This window comes from Micromesistius poutassou (genome assembly GCF_964030765.1).
Source record: "Micromesistius poutassou genome assembly, chromosome: 12".
NCBI classification, from domain to species: domain Eukaryota; kingdom Metazoa; phylum Chordata; class Actinopteri; order Gadiformes; family Gadidae; genus Micromesistius; species Micromesistius poutassou.
Window position 1 is genome coordinate 9,738,888 of NC_140282.1, and position 15,000 is coordinate 9,753,887.

The 15,000-nt window shown below is 49.7% G+C and overlaps 1 protein-coding gene across 1 annotated transcript in view; it reads right to left on the reverse strand.

Moving 5' to 3' along the window:
* Positions 1-15,000, reverse strand: part of LOC311356734 (multiple C2 and transmembrane domain-containing protein 2-like) — a 25,892-nt gene that overhangs the window by 7,284 nt on the left and 3,608 nt on the right. Inside the window, exons 2-16 of the mRNA XM_084476581.1 lie at positions 12,155-12,714; positions 10,241-10,285; positions 9,549-9,654; positions 8,741-8,883; positions 8,143-8,219; positions 7,469-7,583; positions 6,517-6,681; positions 5,954-6,084; positions 5,198-5,384; positions 4,132-4,225; positions 3,933-4,035; positions 3,350-3,452; positions 2,929-3,030; positions 2,232-2,306; positions 1,086-1,205 (exon numbers count right to left, since the gene is read on the reverse strand). Coding sequence (XP_084332707.1) covers positions 1,086-1,205; positions 2,232-2,306; positions 2,929-3,030; positions 3,350-3,452; positions 3,933-4,035; positions 4,132-4,225; positions 5,198-5,384; positions 5,954-6,084; positions 6,517-6,681; positions 7,469-7,583; positions 8,143-8,219; positions 8,741-8,883; positions 9,549-9,654; positions 10,241-10,285; positions 12,155-12,619 — 2,031 coding nt within the window. The 5' untranslated portion in view covers positions 12,620-12,714. The remainder of the gene's footprint in view (positions 1-1,085; positions 1,206-2,231; positions 2,307-2,928; positions 3,031-3,349; positions 3,453-3,932; positions 4,036-4,131; positions 4,226-5,197; positions 5,385-5,953; positions 6,085-6,516; positions 6,682-7,468; positions 7,584-8,142; positions 8,220-8,740; positions 8,884-9,548; positions 9,655-10,240; positions 10,286-12,154; positions 12,715-15,000) is intronic.

Consider the following 15,000-nt stretch of genomic DNA (forward strand, 5'->3'; position numbering starts at 1 on the left):
GTAAAAATAGACTCTGGTCTCCATTGGGACTCTACTTTCTTCTTCTTTTTGGGACTCTACTCCCCCCCCCTTACTTTCTGGTACTTTCTTCCAATCGCTGTCAGCTTTCTGTCCGTCTGTCCGCCCATTATCTGTCAGTCCGTCTGTTTAGCCCTCAGACTGTCAGACAGACCGACAGAAAGCTGACAAAATGCACACAGATGGGCGGAAACGGCCGTATCTGTCGGGGGATGTACGGGACGGTAGAACCACAGCGGCGTGGTTTGTTGTGATGAGGCGTGGGCGTCACGCATCGCTACCGCCGCGGAGCCAAACTACCGCTAACAGAACAGACGTCTCCGCGGCAACTGCTTGACCCGCACACCCTGGTTTATCGTATTGATTAACTACAATACTGCACAACAATCCATATGTATGTATATATATATATATATATATATATATATATATATATATATATATATAGTGAAAACACAATTTACATATGTATTTTAGTATTTTATATTTTACTGTATTATACCTCTCAATATTATTTGATGTTCTACTTCTTTTGTACATCACTGGTTTTTCATGTACAAGAGGGTCAGAGAGAGAGAGAGAGAGAGAGAGAGAGACTGAGGGTAAGAGAGCGAGCGAGACTTCAGTTGCCATGTAAATGTTGGTTTCCCATGTGAATAAAGCTTTTGAATTTAATTGAATTGAGAGAGAGCGCGAGCGAGCAAGAGAAAAAGAAAAAAAGAAAAACAGCGAGAGAGAGAAAAAGAGAGATAGAGCGAGGGAGAGGCATAGACCCAGAGAGAGAGAGATGGAGAGAGAGGGCCCCAGAGAGAGATGGAGAGAGAGAGATGGAGAGAGAGAGCGAGAGAGATGGAGAGAGGGCCCCAGAGAGAGAGAGATAGAGAGACATAGACCCAGAGAGAGAGAGAGAGAGAGAGAGAGAGAGAGAGAGCAACAGAGAGATAAAGTGAGGGGGAAAGTGAGAGCGATGGAGAGACATAGACCCAGAGAGAGAGAGAGAGAGAGGGCCCAAGAGAGAGAGAGAGAGAGAGAGAGAGAGAGACACAGAGCATGTGTGGTCCCCTCACCAGGAAGGCGATGACACTCCTCTGGGTGCTCTCCCACTGGAAGCAGCTCTTGACGTAGCGCAGCGTGGAAAGCACAGCCCGGATCAGCGTCCGCACCCGCGTGATGTTCCGGCCCAGGATCTGGAGCGGGCCCAAAGCGGCCAGTTAACCACCGGACACAGAGAGAGCTATCTGAGGGCCTTAAAGTAGGTCTGCACATGCAGTGTAAGTTTGTCCAGGCCCTGCAAGTCAGGATGTAGGCTATGAATCTGAATGAATTTTTACATAGTGGCCATCCATCAAAATGTACCAGAATTCAGGAAATCTACCAAATTCCTGGTACTGTGCACCACCCACAAATTCCTGGTACTGTGCACCACCCACAAATGTCATCACAAGCCACCACCGATCTGGTAGAATAGTCCAACTGGGTCTCATCAATAGTTAAACATATACATCTAGCAGACGCTTTTGTCCAAAGCGACTTACACCCATTCTGACTCCACCGACGGCGGAGTCGACCATGCCAGGCGACAAGCCAGCACGTCGGGAGCAGTGAGGGTGAGGCGTCTCGCTCAGGGACACCTCGACACTCTAGCTAGGAGGAGCCGGGGCTCGAACTAGCAACCTTCGGGGACAAGTCAACGTCCGCTCTTTCTCCTGAGCTTCTGCCGCCCAAGGCGTAAGCAGTTATTATCTGGATGAGGATGATGAGGATGATGATGATGATGATGATGATGATGATCATAATGATCATGATGAAGATGATAAGGATGATGATGATGATGATGATGATGATGATGATGATGATGATGATGATACATTAGGGGCATATCCAATGAAAAACTATGTGAAATCACATGGAGAGTATATGAGGTTCTCAAGGAGAACCACACGAGTGTGTGAGCGTGTATGAATGTTTCTCTCCATTTAAATGGTTCAGACGGGTTATCCGGTCATACAGAATCCCAGCCTGAGGTCGTCATGGCAAAGCCGGCGCTGGTTGGTTGGTACGTGGTCATAGGCTATGACCTCTGACCTGGCCCCTGCGTTTGTTCACCCTTCAAAGAGTCGGAAGCGGCTCAGAGCGGGTTTGATGTTAAGTTCTGAGCCGTAACAACGACAGCGAACTGTGATTCAGACTTTGTGCGTTTGTGGCGGTCTCACCTTTTTAGAGAACTTGGGATTGTCCTCAATGAACCTCGTCTCCTTGGGCGAGAAGGTCCTCACACCCGCTCGGAACTGGACACATCACAGACAGACAGACAGACAGACAGACGGGCATGAAGGAAGACAGACAGACAGACACGGACAGAGACACACGAAGACAGACAGACACACATACACATACACACAGACCCACACACGGACAGAGACACACATACACAGACAGACAGACAAGACAGACACACGGACAGAGACACACAGAGACAGACAGATAGACACACATATACAGAAGGTCAGCCACATCACTGGTGACACTGTGTTCAGACACTCACCAGCCGCGGCATCGGCGCTAGCGCTAATCTACTAGCTGTTTAGCCGCTAGCCGCTCCTCCATCTCCTCTGCACTCAGCGTCCCCACCATGTGGTGCAGCAGAGATTCACGGGATGAGCTAAACGCCCATCTGCTCCTGATCCGCCCCTCCCTCTCCTCCCCCGACCACCACCAACCAAACTCTCCAGATGGTCATTTTTCCCAGAATCTCAAAACCCCCATAATACTTTGGGGTTTGATGATGTGACTGTAAGTCTACATTACAGGTTACCAGCCAACACCTAGAGGTTGTGTTCTATTTAAAGATCTAGTTTTATGTGGTAAAGGTTAGTCTGCAGTACAGGTAACCGAGTGGGCTCCACCTACTGGGTTGAAGAGCAGCTCTAGCTCCAGAGTCAGGACTCCCTTGGAGAGCGACCCCAGGTCCTCCTTCTTCAGGGGCAGGCTGATCTGCTGCCTGTTGGGGGCCTGCAGACAGAACGGTTATCAGACAGACAGACAGCAGGAGCTCTTGAACTATTCAGGGAAACACGTTAGTCTGCCGTATGTGTAAATGAAAGTTAAACTACAGATCGTTGTTGCTTTCAAGAACAAAAATTGTTCTGCACTGTTCAATAGTTCTGGAGTTCATCAAACTGTTCTGGAAACTGGAAGGACGTCTCTCACAAACCGACCATAGTTTTTGCTGGACTGAGAGTAAGCCAGACTATATGTTAGCTGGACTATGAGTTAGCTGGACTAAGTGTTGGCTAGACCATGATTTAGTCGTGCTAAGTGGTGGGCGTACCATTAGGAGGGGTATGGCAGTCTTCCCCAGGAAGTCAGGTGCCTTGTCTCCGTCCTCGTCGAAAATAGTAATCTCTAGAACTTCGTGGACGTCCTTGATGGGACTTAAGAGGAACAGAAACACATGTAAACATCCTTGACAACAACCACACAACAATAACAACACAAGAACACCATTATTGCAACCTGACTATCATCCTCACAACCATGGTTGATCACAATACCATCAACGTCGTCATAATCTTCATAACATGCAGAACCACAAGCACACAATGGTCTAGTAGTGAAGGGGTTTGAATCCCAGATAAAAGCTTCTTGGTTTGAACACCAATATCCACGGTTTACTTGTAAGCATCTTGCTCTAGGATGCCTTAGATACCAGCCACCCATATCTGCTTTTTACTGTTGTGTATTTGAAATTAAATCATTCTTGGTTCCAACCCCAATGTCCGTAGTCCTACTATCAGCAGGCCTCCTAGAGCAAGATGCCTTCCCCCTACCCGCCAATGATATCCATCTAAAAAAGTAAGTCACTGCGGATAGAAGGGGCTTGATCAACTACCGAGCCTTCCGGCCAGACGTACAAGGTGAACACTTTATTCCACTCAGGATTCAGGGTCTTGTAGATGGTGTGGGTCTGCAGCCGGTCGTTCCCTAGCTGCAGAACGCAGAACGGATCACTCTTTCCTGGAGAAGAAACAACAGAGAACAGAGTTCAGAAGGCTGGTGTCCACGTGCTCCTGGGAGAAGGAGAGTTTGAGAGGTGGAGAAGACATTCTGTACCGTTGAGGTCGGCAGCGATGAGATCAGAGGCCCTGAGGATCTTCACCTGGAGAAAGCCGATGTCTCCCAGGTTCTCGAAGGACTTCTTCAGCCACTGCGGACACACACACACAACACGGCAAACCACAGCAGTGGTTTGAACACACCTCGTGATTCTGGGTTACGTATCGGAGTAGAGCAGCAGTTTCTCAGACGTTGTAGGTCTTACGTCCCCCACAGCCCCACCACTAGGACCAGTGACGGACTGGGATCAAAAAAAGGCCCTGGCATTTGCACATTATAACAGGCCGCGGGTGTAATTGTTGACGGGGGTGGGGTTTGTCGCGGACAGGATTGTTGACGGGGGGGGGGGGGGGGGGGGGGGGGTTTGGTTGCGCGCGGACACGATTGTTGACGGGGGGACGACGACAGGATTGTTGACGGGGGGGGGGGGGGGTGAATAGATAATGCGGGGCCGCCGTCGCGACAGTGGGGCCGCGCGATCCCGACAACCATGCCGCTCCGTGATTGGCCGGCCCAAACGGCCCACGAGAGGCCGCAGCCCTTCTGGCATCTGCCCAAATGCCAGACCGTCCAGTCCGTCACTGACTAGGACTAAAGGAACCCTTGAGGACCTCTTCCCCATCACCACACCACACGTGTTTTCCTTTGAATTATTCAGATTATCATTATTAATATTGTAGTGGCGTCGAGGCGTTTGAAGGGGAAGAATATGAGGCCTACTTCTATTTCTGGTCTTGACCTTTGAACTATCAAATCAAATCAATCATTTAACCCTATGGACTAGAGGCGTGTGTTTTTACGGAAGAGGATTAAGGCCACATGTGATCTCAATTTAAAATCAGTATTCTGACTTTAATCTCAGAACTCTGAGATTAAAATCAGAACTCAGAATTCTGACATTAGAGTCAGAATTCTGACTTGAATCTCAGAACTAGGGCCACATTAAAATGTGGCCCTAATCCTCTTCCGTGTGTTTCTGCTGAATTGAATCAAGCATTAACTAATTGACATTGTCATAGTGATGACCTCCACGGCGGCTACAGGAGACAGAACGCAGACTCACGTATTTCTCCATCTGGTTCTCCCTCTCCTGCCCGGTGGCCAGCGGCGCGGCGCACAGGTCGGAGATGGACACGCCGCTGCACGTGCGCTGGGACACCAGGAAGAGCATGTGGCCGCCGTACTGGTCCAGCTTGGCTTTGAACTGCTGGTTGGTGTTCATGGGTATGCTGGAGATGTCCACCTCAAACCTGTAGAGACACACGCACACACACATGCAGACACATAAGCACACACACACACACACACACACACACACACACACACAAACATGGAAGAAAAACATTGTGCATGTGTGATCAGGATGTCATGGTCTCTTGCTCTGAGGGAGTGAGAGAGAGGAGGAGATAATGGTGTATTTGAATGAGTGAGGAGAGAAAGGAATAGGTGAGTAGTGTCTCCTGGTGAGGAGTGAGATGGAGGAGGTGAGGAGTGAGATGGAGGAGGTTAGGAGTGTCTCCTGGTGAGGAGTGAGAAGGAGGAGGTGAGGAGTGAGATGGAGGAGGTTAGGAGTGTCTCTTGGTGAGGAGTGAGATGGAGGAGGTGAGTAGTGTCTCCTGGTGAAGAATGAGCGGGATGAGCAGAGGAGTGAGCTGGAGGAGCTGAGGAGTGAGATGGAGGACAGGAGGAGTGAGATGGAGGAGGAGAGGAGTGAGAAGGAGGATGTGAGGCGTGTCTCCTGGTGAGGAGTGAGATGGAGGAGGTGAGGAGTGAGCTGGAGGACCAGAGGAGTGAGCTGGAGGACCGGAGGAGGACCTACGATGTGAGTATCTCCTGGTTGCGGAGTCCCAGCTTGGAGCACAGCTCCACCTCCAGGATCCCCGTAGTGTCAGAAAACTGGTTGAAGCTGAACCTCTCCCTCCACTGGGGATTGGGCGATTTGAAGTGGTTCTGCAGAAAGGCATTGTGGGAGTTTAAAAACACGAGGTCGAAAAAGGCGCCAACGTTATTTGGTATTGTACTGACGCCAACCATTGGAACTGTATCCACATTGGGACACAAGAAGCATGTGCCGAATAAAACTAAATATAAGTAAAACCAAATCAGTAAAAAGCACCAAATTGGTGAACACAGTCAAGATTGTCGACTTGAAAAGACAAACTGATCGTTTGTTATTTTCTTTGCTTATATTTTTGTGTTCATATGTTTTCTATTTCTATTTCTATTCTCTATTTTTATTACTTTCTATCGTGGAGCAGAGCACCTTAGACAGCACCAAATCCCCTCGTCATGTCCTTATAACCTAAACCTTTCTTTCTCTCTTTTCATGCTCTGTAGAAGGTCTCTTCCTCAGCGCGTTTATCTTGTTGTGTTGCTCAGCACCTTGCTCTTGTGTCTCTGGTCTCCAAGGCGGAAGCGGACGAATAAGTCCCCGGGGCTGTCCACCTCCAGGTCCCTGGCCCCCACCAGGGTCACCACCACCACGCTGGTCCACAGCTGGCCCTTCCTCAACAACTCTGCCAGACGCGCGCTGTGGGCGATAGCAGACTGGGAGAGGAGAGGGAGGGAGGAGAGGGAGGAGGAGAGGAGGGGAGGAGGAGAGGGAGAAGGACGAGAGGGAGGAGGAGAGGGAGGAGGAGGAGAGGAGGGGAGGAGGAGAGAGAGGAGGAGGTGAGGAGGAGGATGGGAGTAGGGGGAGGAGAAGGGGTTGCGCAGAGGAGGAGAGACGGGAGGAGGAGAGGGAGGAGGAGGGGTGGAGCGGAAGAGGAGAAGGGGAGGGGAGAGGTGAGGGGTGGAGAGGAGGTGAGGTAGAAAAGAGGAGGCAGAGTGAGGGCAGAGAGGAGAAGAGACAATAGACAAGACGAGACGAGAGAGGAGATCAGCAATTACATCAGAGCAGCCTCTCCTCCATCCTCCCTACTTTATGTGTACATGATCCCCTTCAGAACCATGTTTAGGTTGGGGTTGTGCGTGTGTTCTGTGTGTGGATGTGTGTGCGTGTGTGTGCGTGCGAGCGTGCGTGTGTGTGTTTGTGTGGTCTTACCAAAGAGTTCCTCTTTCGCTTGTGAGGCCAGCGCTGCAGGGAGCATGCATGTTAGGTGCACAACAGAATGACATGCTGGTTAGAAAGCCACACGTGCATGCACACAATCACAAACGCATACACACACACACCCACGAACACGAAGCAAATGCGTATGCATGCAATTAGTCGCACTTACATGCAAAGACACACAAAAACACACACTTTGTTGGGCAGACACACACACACAGAGACACCACGGGCACAGTGAAAATATGGACCCGGTGACCTCTGACCCCAGGGTCGACTTACGGACGCGGAGTTGCCGTCGGCCTCCCGGCAAGAGAGCTTCATGTCCAGCAGCAGGCTCCCCATGTCGGCCTCCAGGCTGTTGGGGTCATCCAGGGCCAGGCTCAGCTCCTTGCTCCTGGGGAGGGGACACCGGCCGGAGGGCCACTTTACTGGGAGCTCGGCCCCTTGAGGGGCTGAGGTGACACGCCTGCTAGCTATGAGCTACCCTGGTTTGATTCCTACCGGCGGTCCTGGGCTACTCGCACTCTCTTTGTGTGTCTCTCTACACTGTCCTGTCTCTCTTCACTGTGCTGTCTCTCTACACTGTGCTGCCTCTCTTCACTGTCCTGTCTCTCTTCAATGCCCTGTCTCTCTCTCTCTCCACTGTCCTGTCTCTCTTCACTGTCCTGTCTCTCTACACTACCCTGTCTCTCTCTCTCTTCACTGTCCTGTCTCTCTCTCTCTCTCCACTGTCCTGTCTCTCTTCACTACCCTGTCTCTCTCTCTCTCCACTGTCCTGTCTCTCTCCACTGTCCTGTCCTGTATATTCTATAGTAATAACAATAATAACTTGAATTATAATCAACATTGTTTATATGTTATAATTACTCATTCCTTTTTTATTAGTAAATGTATAAGAGAATCATTCTTGATAAAAAAAATACCCCATAAAAAGAGGAAGAGATATGACTCACTTGTTCATCTCCAGTTCACTCAGCAGGACGTTGGCCGAGCCCATGAAGTCATCTGTGGTCAGGTCGCGGTCGTACACCTAGCATCACGGAGCAACCCCACCCTCACACAATGTCAACGCACAGAATCAAAGAGCATTCTGGGTAGGGACAACAGAACTACAGGACCAGCTGTCTTACACTCTGCTGGAAAAACACTGAAGGCAACACTCCTAGTGACCGCAAACTACCTGGCCACAAAACACATTCTGGTTCTGTTCTTGATAAAGTGTTCGCATTTACCCAGTTAGTAATACTGTCCCTAGCGCAACGGGTAGAGCCGGCATTAAGACACAGGTCAGACACAGTATGGTCAGACAGGGTTTTGGTATGACGGGGTTATGCAAAGACACATTATGGTGAGACAAGGTATGGTAAGACACAGTATGTAAGACAGGGTCATGGTAAGACACAGTATGGTCAGACACGGTACAGTCGGACCAGGATGAAAGCATTCACCAAATACCATACAAAGAATCCCAAACACAAAGTCATGCGTTCCTGATTCGGGTCTCACTGACTGCTCCATCCGGGTCCGACCAGCAGGGGGCAGCAGACTCACGTTGATGTGGAGGACCTGCTCCAGGTCCTTGATGGGCAGGACGAAGGACTCGTTCCACACCGGGTTGAGGTTCTTGTAGATCACCCTGCTCTTGTAGAAGGTCTTCCCCTCCAGCTTGAACTTCACGTACGGGTCGCTGGTACCTGGAGAAGAACAAACCCATTATGACCAGAGCAACGCACAACACCAATAGAAATGTCAAAAACAAACAAACAATACTTTTTTTATTCCTCTTCATTATTTTTTGGCCAGATGAGCAGATTGTAATGACGAGGATGATGATGTAATGATGATGATGTTATGATGATTATGATATTATGATGATTATGGTGTAATGATGATGATGTTATGATGATGATGATATTATGATGATTATGGTGTAATGATGATGATGTTATGATGATGATGATGATATTATGATGATTATGGTGTAATGATGATGCTTTAATGATAAGGATAACTGTTGTAAATTCCCTATTAGTTTGTTTATTGTATTACGTATATAATGCGTATATATATATATCGTTATTTCTGTTCAGGCATTTGGGACAGCCCAGGTAGCGCCGTGGGGTCCTAGAGTCACTAGGTGTACAGGGCTACGTCAGAGCTTGTTGCGCGCGACCGCATAGCACGCCACGATAAAGAATGCGTTCGTGAAGAGTGAGTAATGTACTGAAGCACGTATATTTCTGAATATTTACGTAGGATAAATATTATATGCAGTCCGCAATTCGGTTCCATAGTGGGAAGTTAGGGAAGTTAATCTAGGAGGTTCCAGAAGGTTCTAGGAGGTGGTGGTGTCTCCTACCACAGCGGTCTCTGATGACCAGGTTGCGGCCCTCCCTCAGGTTGATGGACAGCAAGTAAGAACTGGAGCAGCTGGGAACACCTGAGGCCTCCACCACCATGTCACCCTGGACACACACACACACACGCACGCACGCACGCACGCACACACACACACACACACACGCACACACACACACACACACACACACACACACACACACACACACACACACACACACACACACACACACACACATAGACCGACAGACAGACAGACACAGGCACGATTTGTAAATAGATTTGTAAATGCAATGCAATGTCATTACATGAATACATGTTGCATATAAGATGGTAACATGAACTATGCTATATATGTTATTATGTTCATGTTATTTCATTTATTGATTTTAGTATTGCTGTTTTGATAGGCGAAAAGGTAGTAAAATATAATATAAAGGCCTACAGATAGTAACATATAATATAAAGGCCTGCAGGTAGTAACAGGTAGTACAAAACAAACATAAGAGAAGCAGACCTAAGAAAAGTGACCATGTGTGCTAGCAGACATGGTCCCATCATGTCACACACTATCAGCATGTTTCTGGGCTACAGTCTCCCAGATTCTACAAGCTTCTACACAAGCTGTCCACAAGCTACCAGCTACGGTCTACCAGATTCTAGAAGCTTCTACGAGGACAGGAGAGAACTTACCGGCTGTTCCTCAGCATCCCGGTATATCTGCTGGTCCTCATCGTTCTAAGGGGAGGGGAGAAGGGAGGACGGGAGAGAGGAGAGAGAAGGGGAGAGAGGAGAGAGGAGGGGAGAGAGGAGGGAGAGAGGAGAGAGAGGAGGGGAGAGAGGAGGGGAGAGAGGAGGGAGATAGGAGGGAAGAGAGGAGGGGAGAGAGGAAAGGAGAGAGGAGAGAGGAGGGGAGAGATGAGGGAGAGAGGAGAGGAGAGAGGAAAGAGAGGAGAGAGAGGAGGAGAGGAAGAGGAGAGAGGAGAGGGTAGGAGGTTAGAGAGAAGGACAGGAGAGTGGAGAGGAGGAGTGGAGAGGAGAGGAGAGAGGACGAGAAGAGAATGAGCATTAATCTACCACATCAAACACATCAAAGCATAAAACTAATATCTCCAGGAACATTCCACCTCCCGGGCTGTTTCATCAGGTCTCCATGGAAACTCCTAGCAGGGGGTTAGTGAGAATCCCTCAGAACCCAGGGACCCCCTCCTCCAACACCGCCCCCCCCCACCCCCCCCCCCACCTCAACCATCACCTAACTCCAAGTCCCCAACCCTGTCCCTCCTTTCTCCTCTCTCTCTCTCGCCCTCTCCCTCTCTCTTTCTATCTCTCTCTCTCACTCTCTCTCTTGTGGTTCTGCTGTTCCCCTGCATACTTGAAAATGTTATACCTGTGCACGTATGTTCCAGACACACAACATTCCCAGACAGCACAACTTTCAATCATTCATACCCAGCATGCATTAAAAACACACTTCATGATTGGGGAACTGCTTTAATTTGTTGTTGTATTCATTTTCTCTGTGTTCATAACACTTTACTAACACTAGCTCTGAAGCGAGGCTCAGATATGCAACACTGTAGTATATTGGGTGTACAGACGTTACTCTTTACTAATTTATCGTCAACCCTAAAACGTGGCTCTCCCAACTATCTATCAACTGGCTAGCTCAGGAGAGCTAGTGGTAGGTTAGGAATGGCACTACTGCCCCTAGTGGTCAGGTTTCGAGTATCCCACTCTACAACAAACACTATGCAATGCCCGGCTATGCTAATGCTGTCAGTTCTAGGGGCTGGTGGGCGGTGGTGCTGACAGGAAGTAGCCCGTCTGTTCTTTGCGTCTGGACCTTCGTGTCAGCGTTCCGTGTCAGCTGACACATGTCAATCATACGTGTGTCTTGAGTCTCATCTCTGACCTTTAAGGGGTCGGAAGCTGTTTGGTTAGCGGTCCGTGTTCTGGGGAAATCATGGGACTAACACAGGTTCATAACGTAAAGGTTAGCAGCTCTTCACATGAACGCCCGGACGCTAACCGTTGTTTGGCGAACAACTCAGGTGTTCAGGCTAAACACACACATGTGTTTAGTGTGTGCGTGTGCGTGTGCGTGTACGTATGTGCATGTGTGTGTGCGTGTGTGTGTGTGTGTGCGTGTACGTATGTGCGTGTGTATGTGTGTGTGTGTGTGTGTGCGTGCATGCATGCGTGCGTGTGTGTGTGTGTGTGTGTGTGTGTGTGTGTGTGACCCTGATGAGGATAAGAATGAAGAGGACAAACAAGGCCTTCTGGAGCTAAATACACAAATATGGGCCGTTGTATCACGTTACATTTAGTAAGTTGTGCACATTACAGTGGGGTGGTTTAGAGCAGTGGTTAGAGTGATAATAGGGTTGGATCCTCCATGTTCCCAGGCCTCCTACAGCGAGATGCTTCCTTAATGACCATCCTCTCAAGTTGATGGGATAAAGCGTCTGCTAACTGAGTCAATAGACGTACAAAATAGTATGCAAACCATCTTTCATCGTATAACCATCTAACTCTCTAACGCCCAGTCGCAGCGGGGTTGAAAGCGTTGTTAGCATTAGCCTTAGCAGTAGCCGGAAGACGTACCTGCGGCCATGGAAACGGGCCGTCGCTGGGTCCATCCCCGCTGGGGGTATGCATGACCTCCATCCTCAGCCCGTCGCCCTCCCCCTCTGCCTCCTCTCCATCCTCCTCCGCTCCGACTCGCTCCGTCGCCCGCCCACCACCACCACCACCACCACCACCACCACCACCCAGGGCCAGGGTGCTGCTGCTGCTGCCGGGGGGGTGGGGGGAGTCCCCGTGGGGGTACAGGCTGAGCGGGCTGGAGGGGTTGCTGGAGGAGGGGCTGCTGGAGCTCCACACGGGGGAGTGCTGCTCCGGGGGCTGGTGGCCCGCGGCGGCGGCGGCGGGGCCGTCGGTGACGGAGACGTTGGGGTTGGACGAGCTCAGGACGCGCTTGTCGCTGTGGCGGTGACGCCGCAGGTGGGAGATGAGCGGGCGCGTCTTGCTCCGGATGTTGCTCAGCACGCTGTGCTTCTTGGTGTCCATGGCGACGGGCAGACGGGCGGACGGGCAGACGGACGGACAGACGGGCGCGCGCTCACGCGGTGGCGTGGAGCTGGATGCTGCTGTGGCGGCGGGGGCTGCGGTGGGGAGTGAGGAGAGCAGAGCATCACCAGGAGGTTTGACTCAACAAACTTTATTGACACACAGGGAGGAGTTACAGAACAGCGACGCAAGGATCAGTTGTCAACCCTGACCTGCTGGAGCACACGAAGCGAGCTGCCCAGTATAACCACGGTCTTCTACTGGTTCTACTGGTCCAGTACAACCACAGTCTTCTATGAGTTCTACTGGGAACTGTCCATTACAGGTACAGTCTTCTACTGGTTCTACTGGGAGCAGCCCAGTACAACCACAGTCAGAGCTACATTTGAGGGACACACGACACAGAAAATAAATGTACCACACAAAGACACACACACAGACACACAGATACCCCCCCCCCCCCCACACACACACACACACACACACACACACACACACACACACACACACACACACACACACACACACACACACACACACACACCAGCCCGGCCTTGCTGGGTTGCTATGGTGACAGTATGACGGTGGGTGAGGGGGTCAAGGTGCGTGGTCGAGGTGAGGCAGTCTGGGGGGGCGGGGGACCCTGAGCTCATAAACAGACCATGTCCCTGCAGTTATTGAGCAAGGTTCCCATATCACGTCCCCACACCCAGGTTAAATACACCAGGTTAAATACACCAGGTTAAATACACCAGCTTATCTATGAACAACAGCTCTTTTTAAACTAGAAAACCCACCTACCCACAACCAACAGGCAGCTCTTTAAAAACGACAATACCCAACGATCCACAGGCAGACAAGGTAACTTCACATGAGTTGTGTGACCTTGAGTTGTGTCGATATCTTAGTTGGAAACCCCATACAATATTATAGCACGTGTTTACCTCACAAGTAAACACGTACAAAAAAGGTCTATAATGGCTTTCATTTTGTCAATGTGTACTTTTTGTTTACATTACATTACATTTCTCATATTGTGTATATAAATATACTTTTCTTAATTTCAGCAGTGTGAAAACTTTTTCTTCCATCCCTATGACCTGCCTGTTATTCCCGTTGTTACAACCTTGGTTCTATCAAGCGCACCTCGTTTACAATCGATTTATGAAATACAAATCAAACCATGTGGTGTGAGGAGTGTGTGTTGGGCAGCAGGTGACGGTAGGTTTGCATAAGGCAGGTGTGTGTACGAATTAGGGAGTACAGGTGGCTATCGGCCTACCAGCTTCCGGTACTCCTTCTGCTAATACGGCCACACCTTAGGCCCACACTCCCTCCCCCCCCCCCTCTGCCGGTCCCATTGTCTCAGCGTGTGGGACGATGGGATGCAGTGTGAGGCCAGGCACTGACATGGTAACATGGGGGGGGTTGTGGGTTCCATTCCCAGGGTAGCTCAGTGGACAGACGTCAGGCGGTGTGGTGCTACTGGAGTAGTGACACACCTGGAGTTGTGGAGTTGTCTTGTACTTTTGTATCCTTGTTGCTAATCTCCCATCGACTCGTGACCCTTGTTGAGTTGTGTGTTGATTTAGCGATTGTTGAATTGTTAGAACACGCCTTACAAATAATCCAAGAAGCTATCCAACTACTGCATACCATCGCAACAACAATATAGTGACTCCTGTGGATACCTGTATACCTCTTCCCACAGCAGCCTTTCACCTGAGCTGTGTGAATGTTGATCATACACTGGGATTGTCCTGACCTCACTTCACGTAAATCCCTTTGGATAAAGGCCTCTGCTGCTACAAGACTAAATGTGAATGGATTCAGAAGTCTCAGCATTATGAATCATAGGGAAAATTACAGCAGAAACATGTTTAGACCAAAGGCAATGTCTCCAGCTTGTTTGTACAGAAACGCTAGCGAGCGTGTAGTGACATGATGACACCATCGGCTGATTCACCCCGGAGAAGCTAGACCAAACGAGGTGAGACCGTCATGTTCTGACTCCCAAAGAGAATGTGGTTGTCTCACAACATGAGGCATAATCGGAATCATTAACCTGTGTGGGAAAAACGGACAGACAGACAGAGGGACAGACATCTAGACAAACAGAAACGACCAGGAAACATTCCTCCCCAATCCCCGAGCTCTATCTCTCCATCTCATCCTCATATCTATATCTCTATATATCTCACTCCCTCTTTTTCTCTCTCGCTGTCTCTCTCTCTCCCTCTCTGTCTCTCTCTCTTTCCCAATTGGTCTCACTCTCTCTCCCTCTGTCCATCCCTTTTTCTCTTTCTCAATCCATTCTTTCATGCCAACCAAGGGCTTTATTGGCATGAAAAACACATTCTTTGATATTGCCGAAGCTGAAC